Source organism: Ascaphus truei, chromosome 3 (genome assembly GCF_040206685.1).
Source record: "Ascaphus truei isolate aAscTru1 chromosome 3, aAscTru1.hap1, whole genome shotgun sequence".
Classification (NCBI taxonomy): Eukaryota; Metazoa; Chordata; class Amphibia; order Anura; family Ascaphidae; genus Ascaphus; species Ascaphus truei.
The window spans coordinates 79960691-79983698 of NC_134485.1; the positions used below are offsets into that span (position 1 = coordinate 79960691).

The following is a 23008-nucleotide window of genomic DNA, read 5'->3' on the forward strand; positions in this document are numbered from 1 at the left end:
TCTCCTTTATAACCCTAATTCAACATGGTTTGCATATACAGTAACACTTGTATGCTGATAAATTATAAGGCTTAAACCGTAAACCGTTCCCACATTTACTTTAAATACTATCCAGTCCCTGTCCTACGTGCGTTCATCATTTCAGTGAGCAGTCAGTGTTAGTTTTTCATCAGCTTACTTGCATCTGGTTTCAGCGAGGTCCTAGCTTCATTACAGCTCCAGACCCTACATTTGCCTTTGTTCCATTGACTTGTTCTTCCCCTCTATCCTCCTCAACTGCATCTCCCCTTCACTTCCTACCTCCCTCATCCTCCTCTCCTTCCTCACTCACTTCTCCTACCTCTTGAGCCACAGTGTTCTCCTCTCCTTTTTTTAGAGGTATGTCACAGTATGTCTACAATTGCACCCTCTGCTTCCCCTCCTTAGGCACAGCGTTTCTCTGTTGTAAACACCTACGCCCCCAGCACTGCATTTCCCCTCCCCTTCCTCTCCTTGCTGATATACTTCCTGCCATTAACCTAACCCTGTTAAAAGAAAAACCTATTTAGCTCCCTTCCTTCCCCTTCCCTGTCAAATACCCAGCCCTTCTCAGTCCCCCAATATACAGTCTTTCCCAGCCCCCACTCCCCTCTTTTACATTTAGACTTTCTAGCCTCTCCATACTCAGTCCTTCCAGCCTTTCATGCAATATTTCTAATTTTCAAAATAATCATCCTTGTGGACAGGCTTGGAAGAACTATCCACTACTTAAGCAATTCAGCACAATGCAAACATTTTAGCACCCCTATTCCAGCTAATGTCAAGTACTCCTCATCTGTTCCATTTGTCACAGCGCACTCGCCAAAATCAGCTGCCCAAACATATCTTCCCAGGCAGTTCTAGTATGCTCATCCTCAGTCAATGGGGGGATGTATCAAGGCAAATGTTGTCATTTTCATCTTGCATCAACGTATCACAGTCTTTGCTCCAAGTTAGGCCCGTAATATAGTGGGCACGCGCTCTGTCTTGCGCTCGCGCTGCATTTATAGTTGGCTGTGGATAGCCAGCCGTCCTATACTAAGGCCCCGCGCGCGCACACGACAGTGAGCGTGGAGCCAGCCGACAGGGGGGAAGATTCAGAAAATAATGTATTCGCACCGCTACCGCCGCTGTAATGTATGTATGTGTATATATATGTGTGTATGTATGTGTGTGTGTGTGTGTGTGTGTGTGTGTGTGTGTGTGTGCGCACAATGTTAATAAATAATTTAGTCTTGCACAACGTGTCTTTTTTTTAATTTAAAAAATATATAATAAATTAATAAGTCACACAATCTACACACACAAACACACAGACCACTGCAAACCTGTCGCTCCCGCAGCATGGACCGTACACACAAAAATTGTGCGTCACGTGCATGCGCTTTTGCACAGGCGCGGACAGGTGCACGCCCGCACCTACTATAGAACAAGTCTTAGGAGTTACATGACACACAGATTGTAATGAGATGTGGCAAACTCTCTGACAGTCACTTTTGTATCTTGTATTTGCGTCAAAAACACCTGCCAGGGCGTGGCCTGGAGCTCTGCAAAAGGCTGCTTAAGATTGGGGCTCCTTAATAAATCTAACCATCAATTGCCATCCACAGACTATTGTCCGAAAACCCCAATATAAAAAACTATTTTGTGCAGGCCAGTTTGTAGGCTACGCTCCAGTACCATTGTTTTTAAATTTGGGCCAATATTAAAAGAACCGGAGCTTGGCACCTCTGGGGCCTGTCGGATCCAGCGGGCACAGGTCTGGGGACCATCAGACCATCTGACCACCCGCCGAGTCCACTGACGAATTAGAGTAGGGCGTGCGGCCCATTTTGGTCTGCCTATGCCCCACAGGGTTACCCTTGATCCCAGGGACCCTATCCGGAGGGGAGCGGGGTTGGTGGAACGGCCGCAATTGAAGAAGAGGGGGGGGGGGGAATCTAAAGAGACTCTATGTAGATTACCCCCTTTCATTAAAAATTCAGAGGTGGTTGTGCGATGGAGATGGAAGTCTAACCTGACAGCTCCGTATGCCCATATAACATAAATATAAGAAAATACAGTTAAAAGCAACCTAAGTGACAGAACAAACATAACTACAGATAATTAAACCAGCTGCAATGACCACAAGAGCCCAGGCGAAGAAGAAATCACCAGAGCTATTTCGGCAAACAGAGATCAGCGCGACCGGCTGCAATGTCTGACACAGCAAATGGTGGAGGCTCAGACTCCGAGTGGGAACTATTGGAAGAGGGACAGGCAGACTTTTTTTTAAATATGGTCACTAAAACCAATATTAAAAATCTCATTAATGGTAGAAGACTCAGAGAATAGGAACAGGTGCAACAATATTAGAATAAGAGGGGTCTCAGAGTCTATCACAGATGTCGATGAGTTAATCTAAAATTGGCTGACATCCCTAATGCCAGACAAATCTGAAGCTGAGTTGGAGATGGATCGTTGCCATAGTGCCCTGAGAAGTAGGTTGCAACCAGGAGACCCCCCCAAGGGATATTATCCTCCGCTTCCACCGTTACAAAACTAAGGAAACCTTTAGCAACATCACCCGTCACTCTAAAGCCATCATCTTTGAAAAGATAAATATCCAGGTGTTTCAGGATGTCTCTCCTACAACTCTCAATAAGCACCGCTGGCTTCATCCTATTACAAAACTTTTAAGAGAAAAGGGAGTGCGATATCGTTGGATGTTTCCCTTCGGCCTACTGGTTATTAAAAATGGCAGGGCCAATATGTTGAGGGAGTTTTTAGAGAGTGAGGAATTTGTAAAGAAAATTGACGTCGCGGCCGCAACAATAGCTACTCACCAATAAACAGAAGAGGAGCTCTTCCTGCAGCAGTCTTGGCGTGAGAGGAGAAGATCCCAGCATGGTAGCCAGGATATGGTGGCTAATTAAGCATACCTGCGCCCTTATTGGAGAAACTACAACAGTTCCGGGGGGTACTGGTGAGACCCGGGACTTCAGATACAGGGTTGGGATTATGGTACTCCAGCAGGGGCACAGTGGGGGCTCCAGAATGAACGAGACATAATCGGCCTGCAGTAGATACACAGGTTCCATTCTGCAGGGCTTAATGAGACTACATTAGAGGAAAAAGTCCAGAGGATGCCTTAGTCAACATACAATTATAATAGTATACGGCCCACAGGACTGATGGGGTTCATACACCGTGGACATTATAATGGGGTAGTTAAATACAGTTTAGGACCCTGGACTGAGCAACAAGGAACTGTATAGATGTAGGTTACAGTTCATAATAAAGATGGTTGATGCACATTGTTAGAAAAGCCTCCATTGGCACGGGGTAGGCCATAATAAAGTTTAGCTTATCTTCTTTTGGTTCTTTAATGCTTAGTGTCACACAAAAACACACAGGAGGGGAGTATTGTTGATAGTATCAGTGCTATTTTTGTTGTTATGTTGAAGTTTGCTTGTTTAGTTTGCTGTCTCACTAGGTTAAGAATGTATTTGACTGTGTTTTCTTTGTTTAATGAAATTTGATAAGGAAGGACTGGGCAAAGGAGTCATCTTCCCTACTGCCCACATGTAACCTCATAATGGCGGGAAGAGTTCAGTCCCTGCCACAGGTCAAGTCCTTTGGGACCCTGGGCATACAGCCAGCCCAGGACACCGGTCCATTAATTTTGATGAGCGGGTAGACAGGTCTTTCCCAAGGGCAATCGAGTTGAGGGTTCAGCAGACCTACAAAGACCCGAGGATTGTTATGGTTCCCAAAATTTGGTTAGACTCTGGAGTTCCAGAGAATGTTTCCCCCCTCCCATCCCCACCCTCCCCATTGTGAGCCCAAAGGGGAGGTTTAGGTATCTCTCTGACTCAAGTGAACAGGGTTGCTCTCTGTGGGGTTACCAGATGATTCCAACAGATGGGAGATGCGGTTTCTTAAGTTGTAAAATATGTCGGTAACACTACTATCGCATAATGTAAAGGGCTTTAATAGTCCCATCAAACGACGGCTGGCCATGTCCGGTTATAAAAGGAAGAAAGTAGATTTGATATTACTACATTTTAGTAAGACAGGCGCACCAAAATATTTTGATAAAAACTTTCGACAATTTTATCTGGCATCAGCCAAGACTAAAAAGAAAGGGGTAGCAATTTTGATCAATAAGATTCCCACTAGTGGTAGAGCAGATACGGAAAGATAAAGATGGTTGATATTTCATTCTGATAGGAACAATAAGGGGTCAGGTCATTACCATCGCCAATGTCTATGCCTCTATATGACCCCTCTTTACCCCCAACCTTTTTGCGGTGCTACATAAAATAATGAAAGGCCACACAATTCTGTCCGGAGATTTTAATACAGTGCTGAATCCAGAATTGGACAAATCCACTCAGTCTAAATACATAAAAAAAGAAGAGAGACTTGCACTGTTCAAGGGCCTTAAAGAGTCTCATCTAACGGATATATGGCGAGAGCTTCATCCAGTGGACAAGGAATATACTTTTTTCTCCAACCCACACCTGAGTTATAGTAGAATAGATTACTTCTTTATTTCTAGTAGATTGGTTCCAGAGGTCACAGAGGCCAAAATCCACGATATTTCGTTGTCTGATCACCAATAGAGCTCAGGTGCACTGGTCTTGACATGGACAGGCCGGGAGCAAACTGGAAGCTGAACGAAGCACTTTTAAAGATCCCGAAGGAGTCAATAAAGACATAGATCAATTCTTTAAACTTAATAAGGTATATGTAAATTCGCAGACCATATTATGGGAGGCTCACAAAGTGAATCTTAGGGGTTCCCTCATCAGCATAGCAGCTGGTAGAAAAAAAAGTGTTTTAAAAAAATTCTGGAATTGCAAGCAAAATGATCGTACCTCTAAGGAACATATACAAGGAGGGAAACCTGAAACCCTTGAGAAATTAAAAGATACCAAAATTGAGTAAATTTACTCCTAACCTCCAAGGTGGAAAATGCACTGAGTTGGTCCAAGAGGAAATTTTATGAAAAAGCGAACAAGCCAGATACCTTATTGGCACCAAAACTCAGAAATAGACAACTACATTTTAATTTCCAAAATATCAGTTGCAAAGGGGGAGGCTTAACCTTGAATCCCAAACTAATAGTAGACAAATTAAAAAAAATCTGCGAACAACTATATGATGGGGAAAAAAAGTTACCTGCAACACCAAAACAAGCATGGCCTTGGGGGATTTTCTGGCAGAGGTAGGCTTGCCGAGACTTGGCGAGGAGGAGAGGGAATCACTGGCAGGGGATTTCACATTAGAAGAAGTCATCCAAGCAATCAAGGAACTAAAGCCATCAAAGGCTCTGGGGCCGGGTGGTTTCTCAAATATATATTATAAAAAGTTTGTTGACCTTCTAGCCCCACAATGACTCTGTATGTATAAGACAATATTAGACGGGCCTCCTTCTCAGAACAAATGCTCCAGGCGTCAATATCCGTGATCCATAAGAAGGGTAAAGACCCGCCTAATTGCAAGAGCTACCGACCAATCTTCCTCATTAATTCGGACATCAAAATATTGTCAAAATTATTACCTAATTGAATAGGCAGGATTCTGCCCAGATTGGTTCACCCGGATCAGGTAGGCTTCATAGCAGGATGGCAAGCAGCAGATAACACTAGACGCATCATAGACTTAATTGAGTTGGCAAATATTAAACAGATTCCTGCTATGGTCTTACGCCTGGACGCGGAAAAAACGTTAGATAGAATAGATTGGACGTATCTTAACGCCACACTTGGAGCATTTGGATTTGGGAATAGAATTATGCAAGCTATTGCAGCACTATATAATAACCCGGCAGCAAAGGTGGTTCATCAGGGATTCCCGTCAGACCTCTTTAAAATAAGGAGCGGCACAAGGCAGGGATGCCCGCTTTCACCTCTGCTATTCGCTATGTGCATCGAGCCCCTGGCCGCACGAATTCGGAAAAGCCCAGATATTTCAGGGCTCCAATTTAAGGAACAAATGCATAAGATTGCCCTATATGCAGATTAGGTATTCCTGAACTTGTCGAGGCCCCTCACCTCCTTACCCAATCTATTTAGCCTAATTGGTTCCTTTCAGCGAATTTCAGGGTTCAAAATTAATAATGATAAATTAGAGGCAATAAAAATAAGTATCCAAAGGATCAGGAGAAGCTGATATCTATTAACTTCAATTTCAAGTGGCAGCCACATGCTATTAAGTATCTAGGAGTTTTCTTCACTAGAGACTACAAGTCTCTATACCAGGCAAACTATCCCAAATTAATTTGAATCTTACAGGAGGATATAAAAACCTGGCCACATACAATAGCTCCTAGATAGGTAGAATTCATGTAAGATGAATCTTCTTCCACGTATGTTGTATCTGTTCTAGACGCTCCCAGTCCCACTAAGGTCAAAAGACACCCTCTCACTGCAATCCCTAATTACTACATTCATTTGGAACTTTAAAAAAACAAGAATCAAGAGGAGGGTTATCAAAAGACCTACTTTAGCGGGAGGCCTACCTTGCTTGATATCGTATTACTGTATAAGGCGGCGTAACTATGCCAAAGCCGTGCCCAGCTGGAAAAGATGGGTCGAATTGGAAAAGGATATATGCGCTCCTTTTGACATAGTCAATTTAATCTGGTCAAAAAAGTCACTATTTAAATCCATCAATGTGCCACTTTCCTCGATGACCAACTCGGTGGAGGTCTGGGAAACCACAAAATTCAAGTGTGGATTAAGGGGGGTGCTGATGACACCCATATTCGACAATATTGATGTTGCTCCCGGTCTGAAAGGTAAAGATTTTGCAATTTGGAAGCAAAAAGGAATTTTAAGGCTTTGGGATTTGGAGGCGAGGAAAAATATAAAAACTTTTGAGCAAATCAGATCTGAAAAGGAAATTCCCCACTCCGAATTCTCTAGATACCTCAAGATCAGAGCTTTCTACTCCAAATTATCACTATTCCCCCCATTAATACATTTTGAAAAACTCTGTTTAATCAAGACAGATACATGTGGACTAACATCTCAAATGTATAAGGAAGTGATCTGTTCAGGCCGAGGGTATACTCAGAGACCGTCTTTCATATTTCAATGGGAGACGGGCTTAGGAAAGATATTAGAAGATAAGGAGTGGGATGAAATATTTCTGGCGACCGCACAAAGTTAAATTTGTACCCCGCTGAAGGAGAATGCATATAAAGTGATGTTGAGGTGGCACCTCACCCCATTACTGTCAAAATCTGTGAAAGGCTACTCCCCATTGTGTCCTAAACAATGCGGAGAGGAAGAAGACCTGTTACACATGCTGTGGTCTTGCTCTCGAATATCACCCACTTGTGTGAAAATTCAGGATTGGTTACAGAGGATATTGGACCTCGAAATCCCACTGGACCCCTGGCTGTTCCTTTTCAACAGACCAGCACACGAGTAGTCCAGAGATGAAAATAAACTAATCGCTCACATTGCGACAGCAACGAGGTGTGAGATCGCAGCATTGTGGAAACAGAAGGATTCTTCATAGTTACCTAAAATCAGGAATAAAATTTGAATAGTCTGTCAGATGGAGAAGCTCATAAGCCTAGTAAATGATACAGGCACTAAATTCCAAAAAGTTTGGCTACCATGGTTAGCACCTTCGGACATCCCAGGGGTGAACATGGCCACAATTTTGCTATAATAGTATGAGGTGCATTCTTGTCCGGCGGGGATTGGGGACCAGTAACTGGACTTTAGCGCTGTCTGTGCCGGGGTCCATCCTTCGTGGGGGCGCTCGTGGAACCGCATAGAGAAGAGATAGCGAGAGGTTATGGTACAAACTATACAAATACAAGGCGGAAGCGGAGAATACCCCCCCCCTTCTCACGCCCCCTCCTTCCCCTAGGTTGTGTTTCTCTTCTCTTTATTTTTCCTTTATATCATACCTTTAAGTTCTGTTTTTTAGTTTGTTAGTTTGAACAGTATGGACACTATGTACTTGCCTAATAGATGCTGTTCAGAGCAATGTTCATGATGTGTAAACTGAAAATAAAAAAAGTGTCTGTGTGCCGAGCACGCACATTTTAAGTGAAAATTCTTTGTCTTTTGTCACTGTTTTGTCACAAATTGTATTTGTAAGTATTATGTTTTTAATTAAAAATCAAAACACAATTTCAGTTCCAAAACGCAAAGAAGTTTGAATTAGAATGGGTGTTTTAGCTATTTGCACTTCTATATTTATAGTAACTGTGAATTCCTTTTGTTTCAGTGGGTGTGTGTGTCAGTCAGTCAGTGTGTGTGTTTGTGTGTGTGTGTGTGTGTGTGTGTGTGTGTGTCAGTCAGTCAATCAGTGTGTGTCCCAGTCAGTATGTGTGTGAGTCAGTGTGTGTGTGTCAGTTAGTCAGTGTTTGTGTGTGTCAGTCAGTCAGTGTGCCAGTCACTATGTGTGTATGAGTCAGTGTGTGTGTGTGTGTGTGTCAGTTAGTCAGTGTGTTTGTGTGTGTGTGTGTGTGTGTATGAGTCAGTTTGTGTGTGTCAGTCAGTATGTGTGTGTGTGTTTCAGTTAGTGTGTGTGTGTCAGTCAGTCAGTCAGTCAGTCAGTGTGTGTGTCAGTCAGTCAGGCAATCAGTGTGTGTGTCTCTCTGTGTGGGGTGTATGTGTGCGTGTATGCTATTCTCTGTGTCTTGCTGCTGGTGCCTTCTGCCAGCTCCCCCTCTCTCCTCCCCCCCTACCCCCCTTGGCAGAGGAGTCTGAGCTGTCGCTGCCGGCAGAGGTACAGACACACAGGGAGGGGGGGGGGGAATGTCTTAGCTGTCTCTGTCTGAGTCCCCCAGTACGGGGAGGGGGTGTTCAGCAGAGTGTGTGTGTGTTTCTCCTCTATCCCCCCACCCCCCATGCGCTGCCTTCCCTTCCTCCTCTCCGGTTGCTGCTGGTATTGAAAGCTGATGTTGCTGACGGCCTCTTCTGCCAGCAGTGATGTCACTTCCATCACCAGTTACTTCCGTCTCCATTAACTCCATTCACTGCCATGCAATTTTCTTCATGTGGTAGGTGCCGCTAAAGAAGTTTCACTTCACTTCAGGTGGCTTAAACTTTTCTGCCCAACAATTTAAAATGTAAGAAACCCTTTTTTACATTTATCGCAAATGTGAGCAGAAAATGAAGCAATGCGTCAAAACAAACTTCTATTCATACTTTATTTATGTTGATACATCTCCCCCATAATCTCTGGCCTACCAAGGCCCTGGACCATCCCACATTGAAGCTTTACTCCAATTTCTCATCTCTGGATTTCCCCAAGGATTTCACAGAAGTATTTTGTCTCGCCTCTTCCAGCTAGTATCCCAACCTCTTCTCCACTATGCATAAACCAGAATCGTTGATCCACTCCGCAGAGAGCGATGTAAAGTAATTATTATCAGCCCCTTCACCTCCCTGCTTTTCCTGTCTTGGAATCAGCCCAATCAGCATTATTGCCAGGACAGTCTCCCATAAGAAAAGGCTGATCATCGTCCTTTCGTCGTCTCATTCCAAGCATCAATTTACTTAATCCATCAATGGAGTCCGGTTAGATGACACCACTCAATCACTCAATCACTACAACATTCACTCAGCAGATGTTCCTAGTTATCCAAGTAGACATTGCTAACGCCTTCAAACTTCTACCTGGACAAACTTCACCGCTTTCATAATCTGGTTAAATCTTTTCCTTAAATCTTTTTATTGAAATTTCAAATAATCTGTAAATTAATCTTTCACAGTACTAACAGTGCAGCTAATGCCCTTACGTTTTTTCAGTCATAGGGGTTCTTCTGTCTTCATCTTTCAGTTAATCTAAATCCTATTTTGTATCCAGCCTTCATCGATCTAATTATATATTGAATTTCTGTACTACTAAAGCTCATCAACTCATTTGGTATGCTCTCGCTCCTAAAGCCACGAAAATATAATCGTCAGCCAGGACATAATTCAGAAACCTGGTATCCCTCTTCCCACCAGTATCACATCTGTATTCTAGAGAAGTTATTTTTTGCCTTTTGCTATCTACAGGTGCATGTCATTTATATTATCTCACAGCATCATCAAGTTCTATCACTTGGGTATCACCTCACGGTCACTTATCCTAACTAACCTTCCATGTCAGATTCATCCATCAAACTGCTCCTGAGGCTGTATCAAACCTGGGTGATCATTCCATATTGCCTTCAGATCATGAGCCCATGCTGTATTTTTGCTAACTTCACAATTGTTAGAATACGTTTCACTTATTTATTGTTCATAAAGATTCCAATACATCAGAAGATTGTTGTTCAGCAGACAAAGTTATGGTTTATTCTTACAGTGTTACATACAGATGGAAATTCAATCAATGATGATAATGTGTGCTCAGATCGTAATGATGGAGAAACCTTTGTCTCACATTGCAGTTTAGATGTTTCATGCAGAGTGAGGTCTTGGGAAGAGAGGTCTTGGAGAGAGAGTTGATCAGAGTACAACTGTATTTATTGATCACTAACTCTGCCCCCTTCTCCTCAGGGGTTCCTAACAAAGAACTTTTCATGTTAGGATTCAGACTAGGCCTTGAAATATGATAGCTAAGCCAACCTCCAACATCTGTTATGCATTAACTCTTAACTGCAACTCAACTCTTTTGGCTACATATGAATTCTAAATCTTACAACATATTCTCATTCAATTGTCTTGATATAAATTCTCATTCACACATTTTAATATAATACACAGATTTCTAACAACAATGTTCTAGCAGCCCACCTATTTGGGCCAATAACCAACATAATCATTAGAGCAGCAATCCACCTGACCTGCTATGGATTAATTCAACCCCAAAAATTAATAACTCTACAAGGTCAGTCTCCTAGCCTCCTAGTCAGATCTGATTATGTAAAAGGATTCTACCAGTTTGGTCCTGACCAATGGTCTATCAAAGGCATCTTCATTCCTATTACCCTCACAATAACTATGGTGTCCAGTGAAATCTTTGACCTGTTGATAATGAATTTTGCTCAATGAACTGGACAGTCCGCTTCTTCCCATTAATCATCAACCTCTGATGGACAAGTATATTATTTCTCTGTATGCAAGCGTCTCCTCCATCTCATTCAAAATCTTTTTCTTTCCTTTCCTTTTTTGGGGCCCTCTTTTCAGACCCAACTCGTTTATCACCAGGTCAAAAAAATCTTCATATTATCCAAGCCGTTGATTGTGGGGGTGGCTGTAGGGCCCTCCCACCATTACTTTAAATAATGTCCTCCCACTGTCTTCAGTCCTTTCAACATTTCAGTAACGACAACCCTCCGTCCACCATATTAAAATTCTATTCTTACTAGGGTGGACCCTCTTTTTGTCTAACCAATTTATCGCCAGGCCAAACCCTCTTCATATACTGCAGTCCTCCATCTTTAGAGAGCACACACAAATAGAAAGATATATTTTCCCAGTAACTCTACTTCACTAGTAAGGTTTCAGGACTTCTTATCCAAGTAACCATAAACACCAAGTAACCATAACCATAAACACATTGTGCATACCAGAATCCTTGTGAGATTCATACAGCATTTATATACACAAAACATTTTCCATGCTTTCAGCGAGAACTAGATATGACCCAAGTCACAAAATTCTCTTCAATTTTGTGTTCCAACACACATACCAATGTGTTTTCCATGCTTTCAGCTAGAATACAGAAATTACCCAATTTACAAAAATCATGTTTATTGTGTGTTAAAACAGAGTGTACAGTATGTAACTATAAAACACCTGCCAATACATCCTGATTGTTAAGTTATACAGGTGTATTTACTATGGTGTACAACAAAAGACAAAAATACCCAATGCTACATCCAATGGGACAAAATACAAAATATACTTCAATGTTAGTATTCTCATGAATAAGGGTCATTTAGTTAAACCCTTTGGCCAAAGTGTTATAAGCCTGCAGCCACGTCACGGCATGGCCAGTATGCAGGTCCTAACACTACCTGTGAAAATTCTCATTTAATTGTGTATTTTCTATGGTGTTCTGTGAACAATCGCGTGTTGAATGCTGTTCTTCTGCTTTGTCACTTCTACATTTCAAAAAGGAAAGACGAGTACAAAAATGGTTTCTTAAAGGTTCCTATAAGCGTAACAAAATATTAATATCAATTACTCGATTATATGAATTGAAATAGCTTTGAACCATCTCAATTTCAATTAATCATGGTACATTGTTTTTATCTATAATTGTATTAATCATTCGGCTTCTCTCCCATAGTGACAGTTTCTCTGCAACCCCGAAAACCCCAGATGGTGGACATACCTCCCAGGATGTGAAATCTGAAACCTCATCCAATCCCAGCTCCCCGGAGATATGCCCCAACAAAGAGAGGTAATAATTCAGAGACCATCTCCTAGTTTGATTTTGTTGTAGCCCTGAAATAAATCAGATTTAATTAATAATAATAATTATATATATATATATATATATATATATATTCTAGACTGATTTTAAGAATAAACTTTAAATAAGTTCTACATTTGCCACCACTTACTAATATCATATTAAATGAATTTGTTCCCAAATCGTGGTGACACTGTACACATACAGGAGATTCATATAGAGTTGGCAGGCATGAAACCCCGGAATGGGACATTTGGTCACGGCCATCACGCCACAACCAACTCCCCGCCGGCGTTTAGCCGCAGGGTTACCATCCACCGCAGCTGCTCTGCCAGCCACTTTGACGAGAAGGTAAGTTTTAGGGTAGGGGGTTAGTTTTTAGTTTTAGGGTAAGGGGTTAGTTTTAGGGTAGAGGGTTAACAGTAGAGGTTTAAGTGGTTAGGGTAAGGGGTTAACTGTAGGGCGTTTAGTGGTTAGGGAAGGGGGTTAACTTTAGGGCGTTTTAGCGGTTAGGATAGGGCGTTAATTTAAGGGGTTTTAGTGGTTATGTTAAGGGCTTAGTGTAAAGTGCTTTAGGGTAAGGAATTAAGGATTTTAGGGTAGCGGGTAGCATTAGTATTAGGGGTTAACATTAGGGGGTTTTAGGGTAAGGTTAGTCTTACTGCGAAGTGGCTGGCGGCTGAGTGTCAGCGGCGGCGGGGTGAGTCCCGATCAAGCGCCGGCGATCATTTGGTCATGGCAAAACAGCCGAAACCAAATGTCCTAGACTGTGAATCCCTGCCCCTAGTATCTTCCAATCTAATTTTGGTTATTGAGGCTCTGGGAGATAAAATGATTTGGCCAATCCTACATGGAGTTTGACTTTGAGTTGGGTTCTCAAACTTGATAGACAGTGATTACCGTTATACCCTACTTTAGTCCTGGTACACAAATAAGTTACAGGAGTAAAAAAAAAGTGACAAAACAGTAATGAGAAAGCATACTTATAAGCACATTCACATGTCTTACACAGGTCTACAAACCTGCTTCACCGAACAATCACACAGCATTCAGTGCAGCCAGGGATTCTGGGTAATGGCATGCAAATAAGCACTCAGTGTGTCACTTTAACGTGGATCACTTTAAGCTTATGTCTGTTTTATAAGACAGCTTTTAAAGCTAAGCACAGGTCAAAGAAAAGCATAGTCAGCACACCTACTCACAGACAAATGTTTTGACCTTTTAGGTGGAGGGAATTTGATACTTTTTACTCACCATAACTTTTTTGTGTACCTGATATGTGGCCGAGACTAGCTTCAAAATGCAAGGCCACCAACCATCCTTAGGCGTATGACACCTTAGATTATGTGTACCGTACATTTGTAAAAATTTGACCACCTTGGTAATGAAAGTGTAATGGTGATACTCCATACAAAAATGAAATAACAATCATTAATATTGAAATTAAGGTTTCCTGTGTGTATATTACATAGGGTACACAGAAAGTGTCTATGCCCACAATACACCTGCAGTAAATATTATTCATCACATCATACTACAGTAACATTATATTTATTGTTTAAGCAATGACTTTCCATAATAAAGGTTTTAGAGGTGTAGGTGTCATGACAACATAAGCAGGTATAGTGTATGTCACTGACTAAATATTGCACAGACATCATTTCCTGTTGCTTGTAGGCTTTAGAATATCTGTGAACATTAGTAGTCCATATTGTTTAGCCAGACCTGACTTAATGAATCAGATGTACTAGACAGATCAATTCCAGGTAATAGGGCGATTTTCATATAAAATGTTGACCACACAGAAACATCCACATTTGCAGGCAAACCATGTCAGTATACAGTATTCTACCCACAAACCGCCCCATTTGTGTAATTTGTTTTTAGTAACTTCCGTAGAACACTAACTGCTTAATATATACAATGTACTGATGCAGCGGCCGTTATTCGAACCCTTCACGCGTCATGTACATCGGAATCCCGATTTGAAACCGCGGGATGAATTCCAGCCTCCCCGCACTAAGATGCAAGCGCGGCGAGTGCAAAAAAACGAATTTTAGTGTTCTGGCTATTAAAAACATGAAATTGACACAGTAGCACAGTAGCACAGTACTGTACACATTACAATTCATCCATTTTATTGCAAACAAAGTAACAGAATCCATGAAATTCAAACAAAACATCCGCGATAAGTGCGGGTGCCTGGGGCGATTGGCCGCGTTCATGCTGCGTGGGGAACAGCAGAGAACTCAAAATCGGCGCTGTGATGTGTTCGAATAACGGCCGCTACATCAGTATGCGTACTGCCTGCCCTTTACTAACTTCACTCTTAACCCTTACTAACTTAATGTTCAGATGCTAGTTTTAATAAAGAGCAACTCAACTCAAACAGGCAGCCCGTTGGAACTAGGAGCTCTCCCAAATTATTATTTGCAAGTAACACCGTGACATGATCCAATGATCTGACTCCATTAAGATCTACAAATGTACACTGATGTGTCAGTTTCAACGAAATATTGAAATTGTGATGTGCTGTGTATCCCAGGCCTTTTATCAAGCTGAAGGAGAATGGACGATCGAATATCTCCCGTTCTTCATCCAGTACAAGCAGCTTTAGCAGCACAGCTGGCGAAAGTGAGACCATGGAAGAATACGAGAGTGGGGTATGCGTAATCACTCCATTGTTCCAAGACAGTGCAAAAAACGAGAGCAATTATGATAGGATGGCACCAATTTAGAAAATACAATAAAAATTACAAAAAAAAGCATATTGTAGACCTAACACATACTGTAGTTATGCTGTACAAAGTGATCTTGATGAGAATCCTTTAGTCATTAGATTTCAGTGTTCTCTGCCAAAAACATGGGAAGATAACGAAAGTCAGTGATGTCAAGATATCGATTTTGGAGGCCACAATTAAGACATATTGTTAGAATATCCCTGCATAAGACTAATTTCTATATTTGATTACTAATATTGTTAATTGCACACAGATATAGCCGTCATACCATCTTTGGAGCAGCAGTGGAAAAAAGCTATTTCCTGCGGCTCCAGGGGAGATGGAGCTGAGGACTGCAAACATTTTTTGACTCCTGCAGTTATTGTTGTCAAAATTGATTGATAATAAGTGTCTCAATTTGCCAGGGTCTAATTTATGAATCTTTCTCGAATATTTCTGCTGGAATGGCCAGAAAAGTCTTAACTGACCATGTGGCACCAGACAATAGATGCCCTATTTCTCGCGCATTTATTAGAGTGCTAAGTGATAGATACGTACAAAACCTGGACTGTAAGTGAGGTTTCCACATTTGAATCAAGGGGTAGGATGATGTGATCCCCAACATCTGAGAGTAGTAGTAGTACAGAGTAATAGTGGGTACCAAGTACACCTTTTTCTAACAGTAATCACTTTTCATCTGGCAAAAAGAGCGGATGGGCGACTTACCCTCAATTTGTTTTATCTCTTCCCTCTTACTCTACCTCTATATATCTACAGTTACTGTTGGTTGGTTACTAAAACTCTGTCAAAAGAACAAAAAAACAAGCTATTGTATCGCCAAATTTAGAAATTTGTTATGCCAATGAACTTGGTTTGGGTCATTACTGTACCTACAAATTCTGGAGAGTTCTGATAAATTAGGAAGAGTTGGCAGCCCTACCTAGAAGAGGCCCTTTAAGACTGGAATTTGACTTCAATTATGTGAGATCATAGAGACTTTAGTGCGTCCCTGAAATACTTCCAAGTGCTCCCCTGCCACTGAAGGGGTTAAGATGGTCTTATGTGGAGTTTTACAAAGTATATAAAATGTAATGATACATTTAAAATATAATAATTTAAGTAAAAAAACAGCATTGGAAATAATAATTATATTGTTTTACATTTATATGTTTGAAGTCTCCAGCCATAGCCTCTCCAAGTAGTTTAGATTTAGAGGACTGCCATGATTTGGACAATTATAGTTACTTTGAGCACTATTAAGCAATAATAAGTTCAGGAAAAGTGTTCCATCTCTGATGCTAAGGGTTTTCCTACTGCTAAGAATGGCAGTATGATGCCCACACGCTCCTATAGCTTTCCGACTGAAGATATCTTCCAAACAACGTGGAAAGATTAAATTAGCGATCCCCCATTCTTTGAAATGTTTTTCCTTCTTATAATCGGAACCAGGGCATTTTCTGGAGCTGAATTGTCCTATGTTTAATTCCCGGTTCCTGAAAAATATACCTGTCTATTTGCAGATAAAGTGAAAGTAAAAATTGAGAGGGTTATCCAATAGGAAGCCGCCATGTCATCCACTGATGATGTTGCAGCTCCCTATTCGCATGTGTGAGTGAGGCTGACCCGGCAGCCATTTTTTATTTCCTAAAAGGGAAGAATAATACCAGCAAATTTAATGGTAAGTTTCCCAGAAGCAATAGATACCCGCAGCTGACAAGAAGAATAGCTCCATTCACAGATCAGGAGGAGAACCCGGTTCCGATTATGATTTTTTTTTTATTTGGTAGGGGTGATTACTGCTTTATTAGCCAGGTGTAGGAAACCAAGCATAACCTGAAAATAACAAAACCCTGTCTCAGTTGTCATCATTTTCTTTTATTATAACTAACATTTCATCTTTTATCTTTCAAAGCTTTACGTTCCAAAATGAGACCCATCGTTCATTGGGACAGAAAGTAGTAAAGTCTTCATTACACTTAGTATAGTAAGTATAGTATAGCAATGTCTATGGGAAATGTGCAGATGTAGCCCATGTTATTGCAACATGTAGTGCGCTCTAGCGGGTGATATGGTGCGATAGTCCCGCCCCCTTCTCGCACGTGTCTTATTCGAAACACAGTCTGTTTCTCCCGCTGGCGTGTTGTGTATGTCACGCTTCAGTGTGCCATGGGTTGCAATTACATTGGCTACATCTGTAGGCACATATTGCCAGGCCCCAGCTGTATAAACATTACCAGTGGGAAGTTCTTCTTCGGCAGAGCAATGCACTGCATTCTAGATAACCTATTCTGCCAATAGCCATGTGAGCCTGTCTGATTATCACATGATAGGCCAGTATATATTTACCGTTTCAAAATCGTTAGGCTATTGTGGTGTTGGGACTTGCATTGCAGTCTTGTTTAGAAGATAAGTGGTTCCTATGCTGTACTTTCTAAATCAGTTGAATTTTGAATACAGTAATATTTAATAACAGCTGTACATGTGCTTTCTACAGGGTAGCCAACCTCTGGTCGCATCACCCTTCAAACAGGAAGTGTTTGTCTACAGCCCGTCGCCTAGCAATGAAAACCACACTGCCACTACACCTGTAATCATGAGCAGGAGCCCCACAGGTGCTTCCCATATTAAGTCATAAAGTTGGACAGCTCTAAATCTAGAGATAAGTTAGTTGGAGAGACTAATTAGTATTTATTGTACTATTTTTATTTAATGTTGTTATGGGCAGTACTGTACAATGTAATGGAACTGGGCACAACAAAATACTATCCACAAAACCCTAGAACCGAATTGCTCCACATACTTACTTAGGAAAATAGCATGGGATAAGTTTTAAAACCATGATCTCCTACTCATAGTAGTTTAGTGTCTTGGCTGCAGAACATGGGCAATATTATTTTTATTAGTCGGTTATCTAAACATTCTTGTGACACCAACAAGGAATCTAGGCTATGTATGATCCCTGAAAGGGGCTTTAATGAAACCCCATACTTAATTCAGAGGTCTTTAACACTGAAAGAGTTAAGCACGGTGGATCTCTCTACCATAACATATATACTGTAGATCTTAGAGAAGGTCAGGATCAGATAGACAAGCTAGACACAGGACTTCAAAGAGAGGCTTGATCAGGATTAATTTTACTCTGTACCAACGTCCTCACACAGCATGTCAGAGGTTTATATCTGGCAGAGGTTTTTTGCTACAGAATATAGGGGGAAAATGTAAGACCCTAGATGCAGAATTAAGATGTGTGTTCTTCCTAGCTCCTCTTATTGCTTCCAATAACAAATGTGCAAATTGCAGGCTGACATATACAAATCATTACATAACTTAATACATTGATGCTGAGAGACATATTGAAAATGCCTCTTCTGAAATAAGTTTTATAGCAACTCTAATCCAGATAGCCCAGTAGCCACAGAGTTTTGAAAGATAGGCATACTAACTGGTAGATTATAGCATGTAGTTATTCAGTTAGGTGCATTAAGGCAGCGTCCTCCTGCTTGGCACTTACCTAAACTGTGATTTCTGTTGGACTTGCAACCAGGAGCTTCTACTACTGGAGACATTCACTTCTGTTGTCCCACTACTTTAAAATGTTCACCAAAAAGAAGCTGCCAACAAGTAATTCACAGTTACTGTTTGTCTTACACGCAGGAAGATGCCAGGCGGCCATCTTGTGTATGTGAAATACCCTAATTTCTCAAACAATGTATGTCCTCTAATTCTGCCTCTTTTAGTGGGAATGTTTATTTAAGCAATAAAGAGCCATCAAAGAGGATTTAATGTGCAATTTGCCTGTTAGAAAGCATAGGTTTGTTATAAATGTGTTAGTTGTTAAATCGGAAAAGCATAAAATACCAATTGTCCATCTGCTTTTTCTTTTCACAGATATAAAGAGTAGGAACTCCCCGAGATCTAACCTCAAGTTTCGTTTTGATAAACTTAACCAGTCAACTTCTGGCTCAAGTACAGTAAGTAAAGATCGTGACAGATGACAAATCCGTCCATTTGAAGCAATAAATGTTATGTTCTTCTCAACTATATAGGTGTTAATGGTCCCTCAACTCTAGGTGGATTATGGTACATTATATAGACAATGTTTGCTGTAGAGCTGCAATGCTAATCAGATCCCTGATATAAAATAGGACCAGCATGTATTGTGGTCGTAAATTAATTCCAGCTTCCATTTACAAACTTAGTGCCTAGTGCTGGAACTTCGTTATTATACTTAAATTACATCAATTTATAATTTTCTGTGAATTGAGATAAAGTAACAAACCCATTGTCTCATAAGCATGTGTTTCGTATGTTGACCTCTGATGATTACCCACCACCCCTCCTTTATATTGCCATTTGAAATGTAAGGACTATGAAGGTAAACCCTTATTGGTTGTGCCAATTACTGTATTCCATTCTCAACGGCCACATTTCAAGTGCATGTTGAAGTAAACTGGGTTTAAACGGGTGGAGAACAAAGAGTCCCAGCATCAACTTTCAACACTTGATGAGCCACTCTGCAAGTGTGGGGACTTTTTTTTTTTTTTACTTAGTGACAATTTATTGCAGTGAAAGAAATCTGTCCTGCGCTCAGGCAGCTTGGTAGAAGCACACTAGGAGTCAGTGTGTGTCACATAGAGTGGAGCTGGAGAGTATGCATGGGCCAAAGTAAAGTCAAAGCCGGGAAGGACAAAACCTTACCTACAGTATGTAGGCTCATAAACCTGGTCCTGCTCTCCTCTGATCTCCAATGTCTGGGCGTGCAGCCTTCTTAAGAATTGGCATAGAAAGAAAGGAATCCGGTGCTACAGCATGTAACAAACTCCAGGGCACTTCCGGGTTAGAACAAAAACTTTATTGGACCTCACGAACACACAGCTACACCACAGTCTCCCCCTCAACGTGTTTCATGCTAGAATCTGCGCTTCGTCTTGGAGACTCCGGATTCCTTTCTTCCTAGTGACAATTTATTGATTACTGAAGCACCATAACTTTTCTAAGCCTCTGGATATCCTTCAGTGTTAAACTACCATCTCAAGCCCACACACACACACACACTAACACACACACACACACACACACACACTAACACACACACACACACACACACACACACACACACACACACACACACACACACACACACACACACACACACACACACACACACACACACACACACACACACACACTCATCTACTCTTTCACTTAAACTCCTAAGGTTCTGCAATATCTGTTAATTGACAACTATTATTATTATTATTATTATCTTGGTATGGTGACAATATATTCTGCAGAAAAGTACAATGTGGTAAGGAGGACAATAACATTGAATAATAAAAAAAAATGCATACAGTATGATGACAAAAAAATGCAAACTGAAACAATAGCAAGCAGGTTCCTGCGGCTGCCCTGAGGGAATTTACAAAATAAAAAGATGGGGAGTGGAGACACAAGGAATAGTGTGTCTGTGTGTGTGTGTGTTGTGGGGGTGCGTAGAGGAGTGGGAGATGGGGAGTTGCTCAACATGTGTTTAGATTTAAATTTCTGGATACTGAGTATGCATTTCTACAATGGAAGTAAAAACGAAAGATGCCAGGAAAGTGTGTTTTTAGGGAACTTTAAAATGTATGTACTGTATAGTAGGGAAGAGTCTGATCGTACATGGTAGAGAATTCCCCTAAAAAGCTTTCCTCCTTTCCTTCAAGCCTCTCCACTCCTGTTACTCCATACACATCAGCTTTGATTTCTACCTTCAGCTTTAATTTCTTGCTATGCCTTGTTCATAGCCTCTTTTCTACTCATACCTGTCTCCTCCTTTACACCGCTTTCACATGCACTGCCCTCTCTCTTACCTTTAACCCTTTTGCCTCACTGCCCCTTACCTATGTAACTTCTTCACACACTGCAAACAACAAGAACCGTCTCTCCTCACCTTTATGTTAAACATAAATGTATACCTGAAGCATTTCAATAGCCTGGACTTATGGCTACTGCCCCACACCTACAGTTCCACTTGACAACCGCTGTGGTCAAGCTCTGCCATCTACTGCACTTACTCTTTCAACAGGTTTCTCTGTAAATCTCCTAATGCAACATACCAGTTAGATTGCCTAGATTCGCTCTTCATGGCAGGGATTTTCTTTCATATTGTCTGATTTTATGTTAGATGCACTTGTATTATAATTTCCTGTAATGCTGTAAATACCAGGATTGGTATACCTGTTGTCTCCCTACTGCAAAAAGAGCTGGGTTGGCCCCTTGCAAGGCTTTTTATGGACACACGACTCTCAACAATATACAGTTCACTCCTTCACAGGCTAGCTACATGTGAGCGTTATAACAACATGTTTTGATATTATTGTGTTTGTTTTTTTATCCTGTGGGTTTCTATATGTGTTTATAAATAATTTTATTCACCAATTCCTGGAACGTGCACTCTTTTATTTTTGTTTTTATGTATTTTTGTAGGATGTGGTTCATCCTTTAAGGAACCGCCATTATTTCCAGATTCTTCTTCATATTTTTTGTTAATATTAGTCCATGTTTCTGGGCATTTACATTTATTATACATTTAGTCCTGGTCTGGAACTACAACTTTGCCCTATCCTCCTCTCTTGATCTACATGCCCCGCATTCTTTCTGCCGTTCTCGCCCTTATAACCCCAGACCCTGGCTAAATTGCCACATGCGCATGCTGCGTTCCTGCACTCATTCCTCTGAACACCACTGGAGGAAATCTCACACTCAAACAAACTTCCTTCAGTACAAATTTATGCTATCCTGTTTCAAATTTGCCCTCTCTCAGGCTAAACAAACCTACTTTTCTTCTCTAATAAACACACACAAGTATAGCCCATGTAGAGTCTTCTCTGTCTTTTACTCCCTACTCAGACCACCTTCTGCTGCCTGTTCTTCTTCCTCCATCTAACCTCAGGACTTTGCTGACTATTTCAAGGAAAAGGTGGAATCCGTACGTCAGGATATCCCCTTTGTATCCTCATCCATTCCTACACCTATTCCTACTGTAACTCTCCTCCTGCCTTCCTGGACTCTTTTTCCGCTGACTCGGAGTCATTGCTGATCTCCTCTTCTCCCTCTACCACTTGCTCTCTTGACCCCATTCCCTCCCATCTCCTAAAACCTCTTGCTCCTACTATAATAACTACGCTCACACACATTTTTAACTCCTCCCTCTACTCTGGTACCTTTCCCTCCTCCTTCAAACATACAACAGTCGTACCATTACTCAAAAACAGCAAGCTTGACCCTACCTGTCTTTCTAACTATCGGCATGTCTCTTTTGCCTCTAAACTCCGTGAACGTCTTGCTCCATTTTCTCTACACCTATTCTCTCCTAGACCCTCTACAATCTGGCTTCCGCACTGTTCACCCCACTGAAACAGCCCTCGCTAAAATAACTACAGTAATGTCCTCTATGCTGCTAAAGACAGAGGTTATTACACTCTGTTTATATTACTCGACCTCTCTGCAGCGTTTGATACTGTGGACCACCCTCTTCTCCTTCAAATTCTCCATACTTTTGGTATTCATAACAAAGCTCTATCCTGGATCTCCTCTTACAGTACCTCTCCCATCATACTTTCAGTGTCTCTTTTGCTAACACTTCCTCCTTCTCTATCAATCTCTCTGTGGGGTACCCCAGGGCCCTGTCCTGGGACCTCTCCTCTTTTCTCTTTACACACTCTCTCTAGGTGACCTAATCACATCTCTTGGGTGCAAATATCACCTCTATGCTGATGACACTCAAATTTACTTTTCAACCCCTGATCTTACACCTGCTGCATAGACCAAAGTTTCTCAATGTCTCTCTGCTATATCATCCTGGATGGCCATCCGCCGACTGAAACTTAACATGGCAAAAACAGGGCTCCTCATATTTC

General features: G+C 41.3%; 1 protein-coding gene across 17 annotated transcripts in view; it reads left to right on the forward strand.

Moving 5' to 3' along the window:
• Positions 1-23008, forward strand: part of RAP1GAP2 (RAP1 GTPase activating protein 2) — a 693938-nt gene that overhangs the window by 664659 nt on the left and 6271 nt on the right. For 15 of the 17 annotated variants that reach the window (XM_075594386.1, XM_075594388.1, XM_075594392.1 and 12 more), the window contains 4 exons: positions 12262-12375; positions 14933-15050; positions 17602-17719; positions 18996-19078. In XM_075594386.1, coding sequence (XP_075450501.1) covers positions 12262-12375; positions 14933-15050; positions 17602-17719; positions 18996-19078 — 433 coding nt within the window. Of the gene's footprint in view, positions 1-12261; positions 12376-14932; positions 15051-17019; positions 17092-17601; positions 17720-18995; positions 19079-23008 lie in introns of those variants that run through there. The other 2 variants (XR_012800436.1, XR_012800437.1) reach the window with 2 other exon arrangements.